At 33.8% G+C, this 5,590-nt stretch overlaps 1 protein-coding gene across 4 annotated transcripts in view; it reads right to left on the reverse strand.

Annotated features, from left to right (window-relative positions):
- Positions 1 to 923: 923 nt before the first annotated feature.
- LOC108766925 (zinc transporter foi) overlaps positions 924 to 5,590 on the reverse strand; it is an 8,149-nt gene continuing 3,482 nt past the window's right edge. For all 4 annotated transcript variants that reach the window (XM_018516494.1, XM_018516493.1, XM_018516491.1 and 1 more), the window contains exons 2-11: positions 4,872 to 5,539; positions 4,714 to 4,775; positions 4,368 to 4,611; positions 4,087 to 4,256; positions 3,747 to 3,965; positions 3,542 to 3,671; positions 3,117 to 3,389; positions 2,849 to 3,025; positions 2,321 to 2,508; positions 924 to 2,242 (exon numbers count right to left, since the gene is read on the reverse strand). In XM_018516494.1, coding sequence (XP_018371996.1) covers positions 2,096 to 2,242; positions 2,321 to 2,508; positions 2,849 to 3,025; positions 3,117 to 3,389; positions 3,542 to 3,671; positions 3,747 to 3,965; positions 4,087 to 4,256; positions 4,368 to 4,611; positions 4,714 to 4,775; positions 4,872 to 5,529 — 2,268 coding nt within the window. In that variant the 5' untranslated portion in view covers positions 5,530 to 5,539 and the 3' untranslated portion in view covers positions 924 to 2,095. The remainder of the gene's footprint in view (positions 2,243 to 2,320; positions 2,509 to 2,848; positions 3,026 to 3,116; positions 3,390 to 3,541; positions 3,672 to 3,746; positions 3,966 to 4,086; positions 4,257 to 4,367; positions 4,612 to 4,713; positions 4,776 to 4,871; positions 5,540 to 5,590) is intronic.

Consider the following 5,590-nt stretch of genomic DNA (forward strand, 5'->3'; position numbering starts at 1 on the left):
ATATATATATAATATGTATACACACACAAACACAAACACACACACACACACACACACAAGTACCGCAACTCCACATCCGTTCCAATTACGTTTATTTATTAATTTTAAATTTGACTTGGATAATATCAGCAGAATCATGTTTATTTCTTTTTGTTTTCCTTTAGGGCTGCAATGGTGGATTCACGAGGAGCCATGCGCCCCCCCTCCCTTAATAGATATTAAATTGTACTATTTCAATACTCTTTTTGTGCTACATATATCTTCAAGGAATTTGAGAAACAAGAACTTTTATAATTTTATTATTAATATTTATTTAAATTAAGCAATGTACTTTCTATTTTCTATTGGTGGGTTGTTTTCTTAATTTTTGTCATTGAATCTTTCAGTATTCGAATATTTAAAATACTTAATCGGGTATTACTTATTTCAGATATCATCCGAGTAAATGTTATATTCGAATACCAAATAAATAAAATGGTTTTTTTTTTAATTAAAAGAAGAGTGCGGTTTATTTTATTTGTATCTCAGTAGCATAGTTCTGAAATCTTTTGGTTGTGCACAAACAAAATTGATTATACAAAAACATGTAACGCTCTTTACATTTTTACATTTTCTATAAAAATAACCAAAATTGCACGCATGCGTTATTGGTTATAAAAAATATATATATTAATACTTATGTATAATTAAAAGAGGAACTTCTAATATATGGATGGAATTAAATTTTTGACAGAATAGCAATAATTTTGAAAAGTCAATGTATCATAGCAACGTACAGTACAATTTCTTATATAGCTATAATTTTTCGTTACATTTAAATGCATTTCAATATGCACATCATAACAATCATAAAGTAAAAGTGACAACGTGAAAAAAATGAAAGTTCTTAGCATTTCAATACAGTGTATATAAAATTCTAAAATTATTACTATTATTATCATTATTACAATTATTAATATTATCGTTATTATTAATATTTGGCGAAAATAAACACTCGTGTATTATAAACATAAATACAAGTTTCAAATATTGTCATGTATGATACTTCTCCTAAGCCGTGTTGATTCGTGAGACAAATCTTTTTTGAGACCGTGCAGCACTTTTTTCTCTCGTAAAAAAAATATAACAAGCAGTTAAAAAAATAACTGACATTCTTATCTCTAAAAATCTAATAATAAATCTATTTGAATTGCAAGAACATGATAATATTCAAAGTCTCGTAATAATGTAGTTGTGTATCTATAATGAAATATACATTGATTCGTAAGTAACTCGGTTATGCAAAATTATCACAAATTTGCTGCAAACTAACAATATTTAAATATACTCTTTTGTACCGTTCTTCTAGCCAGTTAATAATAATCGGAAATATCGTACTAAACGCCCCATATGTAATCTATACAGAGCTTGTACAAAGTTAATGTTTTTTTTTCATAAAACAATACTATACATGACTCTCCCTCAATACCATACATTTAACAGTAATGAATGTGAATTACTGACAATAACTAACGTTGTTGACATGTGATTAACTTCGTAAAAGAAAAAATTTGTTATTTGTTTCAAAATCGTTCAGTCTCTTGATAACTATTTACATAGCTACTAGACAATTAAAAATTTATCTTATGATGGAAAAATTAATTTTGCTCACCCGATAAGAGTATCTCTAAACTGATCTCGGAAAAGGCATGGAAATATCTTTAGTACAAGTTGGTTCGGAAATAATTAACACAATTTTTTGTAATTCGACTGCTTGACAATTCGATTACTGGTACTCTGTCTAATAGAAATCCTATTCCTTCAGAATTCAACACTTTCGTTTTTTAAAAGTATTTTTATCGGCAATCCGAGTTCGGATATTGTTGCTTTATCTAAACTGCTATCTAATTTGTGTAGCCTTCCTATTACGTTCTTTTTTTCGAAATACAAGAAATAATTTCAAAGAAGAAGAGAGAAAGAAAGAGAGAACAACTTATTTTTATTGTAACGCTGAAGGATTGCTAATGAGATTAAATCACAAAGAGATACGATAGTTTGAACGTAACAGGAAGAGATTTCATTCATAACATTAATACGAGAGCAATTACTTATTAATCTAGTTGTCGAAAATATGTTTAAGATCGTGCTCGTAGGCGGCGATAAGTAACATAATTCCAAGGCCTGTCGATAAGCCTAAACTTTGCCAAATGCATTGTAATCGCGAACCACTTTCCGCGGAATGACTCGATGACAATTCTGGTACCTAAGAAAAAAGAAATAATTCAAGAAGCGTTTCATTCTTAAGTTATCGTAAATCTTTCGTAGAACAAAGTATACTCACCATATCTACTAATGCTATATATATAAATATTCCAGCGGCAACCGCAAATATCCAGCTGGTAGCGTCGGGAGTACTTCCTAACAATATTCCGCCTATCATACCTAACAGACAAAGCACTGAAGACAATAAATTGTAAAAAACAGCCTGTTTGGTACTCATGCCCGCTTTCAGAAGCACTGCAAAGTCACCTGTACAAGAATATTCACATTATTGTATTACTAATAGCGAATTCTAATGGATGCACTTAGTGTGCACTGACGCACATTATCGCCGTCGTACACAAATTATCGTAAAAATATGATTATTATAAACATAGAAACTCATTAAATAGGGAAATACTCAACTCATTTTATTATGCTGTTAGGTAAAATATGTATTTTATAATTCGAAATATTTGCATTTCCCTTTTACACTCAAATTAAATTAGTGTACAACGGCTTTAATATACACTAGTACGCACTAGTGCGTCCAACCGAATTCGCCATAGTTATACATGTGTTTATAGGTACATCATCAGGGAGACAATACCGAGTTCATGAGGTAATTCATGACAGAGAACAGCAATAGCCGTGGAGAATCCACCTGCGATGTTTGCTGAAAAAGCTGCCCCGATAGCCATGCCATCCGTAAAATTGTGCAGGCCATCCCCCATTACAACCATCCAAGCCACGTTGGACATTGATTCGGGAGCCGAGTGTACGTGGCCTAGAATCGAAACGTTCATGTTATCAGACATGCACATATTACGTAAGAGATTATAGTATTTATATTTTATTATAAAATGTTGAAAACGCACCATGGGAATGACTATGGCCGTGATGTTTGGTCTCGTGTTCACGTAGAATGACGGTATAGCTCTCCGATTCATTTAATGATACGTCAGCACCATCGGCATTTTTCTTAGCATTTACAATCGGATCGTCCATTCTCCAATCGTCCTTTGGTTTTTTTTCTATGTCATCGGTCACGACAATTTTCGTGACGGAGTTACAATTGGATGTCAATGGTTTCTCCTCCTCGATGATAGGTGGTCTCTCATGGTGATTCATTCGACGATTATGATGATTATCTGCATATTTCATTGATTATTTTTACCTTTCAATATGCCTTTGAAATAAATATATTAACATGACAAGCTACTCTATTTTGATTGAAACGCGACAGCCCAGATAACCGCGAAATTTAATATACATTAAATTTAATACAAAAAACATCTGTCACCTTGAGTTTCACTAGCAATCTCGCCGTAACAATACGGGTACGAAGAGTATTTGTGTTTACATAGCTTTTCACCGACAACATTGCTGTTTGGCCCATCGCTCTCTCTCATTACTCTCACGCGCGTAGGTAACTACAATATTATTTCACCGATTGATATAACACAAGAAATAACGTTTACGAAGATAAAGATTCCTCTTTTATTCACCTTTTTCTTATGCTGCCAATGCTTCCGCCATTCGGATATCATATTTAACGCCTTCTCAGTGAAGAAGAACGTCATGAAACCCATCATAGCGACTAATCCTTTCCACATATTCATACTATGTAGATTCACATGATCGATTAATAACGCGTTACTTTCGTCGTGATGATGTTCGTGTTCGTGATGTTTATCGTTTTCATGGTGATGAAGCGGCATCATCGCCTACAAACGTGAAAGAGAGATATTGTGATATTAAAATATATTATTCTGTTACGGACGTATATATATATATATATATATATATATATATATATAACATCTTGATAAAATAAAAAAAACTTGCGTGTGGTAATAGATGGATAAAGGCATCACCGGTTAAAGTACCTACGGCCAGGGCAACTAGAAACTGTAGCACGTGATGGTAATAATTCTTTCCCATGATCGGAATTACTACTACGCCGAGCAGTCCGCTAAGACTAATTACGAAAATACTAACTGTTGAATATACCCAGACTGAAATAAATAAAAGTAACAATTTTTTTATTGCCTTTCTTCAAAGAGAACTGACGTATCTTTAAGACTAGATTGATCATTGCATTTTGTTCGTTTATATCCATATAATACCTTTTACAGTGTTACGCGCCGAATCCTCCGCTGTATAAAATTTATCGACTGGCATGACAGGCTTGTAGTTCTCGGGTACTCGTATACAGCCGTTTCTCTCCGAACTGGATTCGGCCGCTAATTGATACACAAGAACCGGACACACGCGTTCGAAAAGCCAGCTAGGTAATGTCGTCGCGTTATTACTGGAAACGTAATGTGTATCTTGGGCAACAGTATTTAGCAACTCTTGACTGTTTAAGCACTGAAATAGAAGTCGACGCATTATGTATATAATTATAGTATAATTACTACACAACAAATTTCTCCAGAATTAAGTTATTCTGATAAATAGCGCATATCTTACCCTCTCCTTGTTATTTTTACTATCTGCGTCGTGTAGGCCTTTACTTGGAAAATTCTTATTATCTGTAACGTATGAAGATGGTTTTCTTGATAAGTTTACTATTAATCTTTTAATGTGTATATCGACTTATGTTTATTACTAACTAATTTTATACATACTTCTATCAGTGGCACCACTATCCACCTCTAACGTATCAAATAATCTTAGTAGACCCAATTTCCGGACAAGTTTTTCAAAACCTTCTATAGTTATACTCGTTCCATCTCCGTAGGCCTCAAAGATCTTCTGCATGAAGTACCTCTCATTCACATCTCTTTTTAATCTAGATTTATTAACGGTACGTAAATTTTCGCTAGATCGTGCAGACTTTTGTTTGACACTTTCCACCAACTCTGTTTGAGCAAGACGCTCCAAAAGTTCCGCATCTCTCGAATTTACAGACACACTTGCGTTGTTAATTGACGATCGTCTGTCTTGCAGACTGCCGCCGCCTTTGAAGCTTTCCGTCATCTGCTTCTTAAGATGAGTATCATATGATGCAGTCGATATCGCGTCAATGTTTACCGAAACGTTATTATTGCTGTTACTGTCAATGCGTTGAATAGGATGAGATCTTACAGCGTCGTGCTTATTGCTAGTGAAGTTACTTGGATCGTATCTCTGTTGATTCTTCAAGTATATATACGATTGTCCTTGTGGATCCGAATAATTTTTGGTACTTGTTGAATTAACCGACAAATTCGTATGCGCCGAACAAGGTACATGTGCGGCGCACAGTACACACACCACGCATACGGTAACGATATGATGCGACATGATGAGCCTCCTGAAAGCAGAGCATATATATATATATATATATATATATATATAGTGTGTG

The sequence above is a fragment of the Trachymyrmex cornetzi genome, unplaced genomic scaffold (genome assembly GCF_001594075.2).
Source record: "Trachymyrmex cornetzi isolate Tcor2-1 unplaced genomic scaffold, Tcor1.1 scaffold64, whole genome shotgun sequence".
NCBI lineage: Eukaryota > Metazoa > Arthropoda > Insecta > Hymenoptera > Formicidae > Trachymyrmex > Trachymyrmex cornetzi.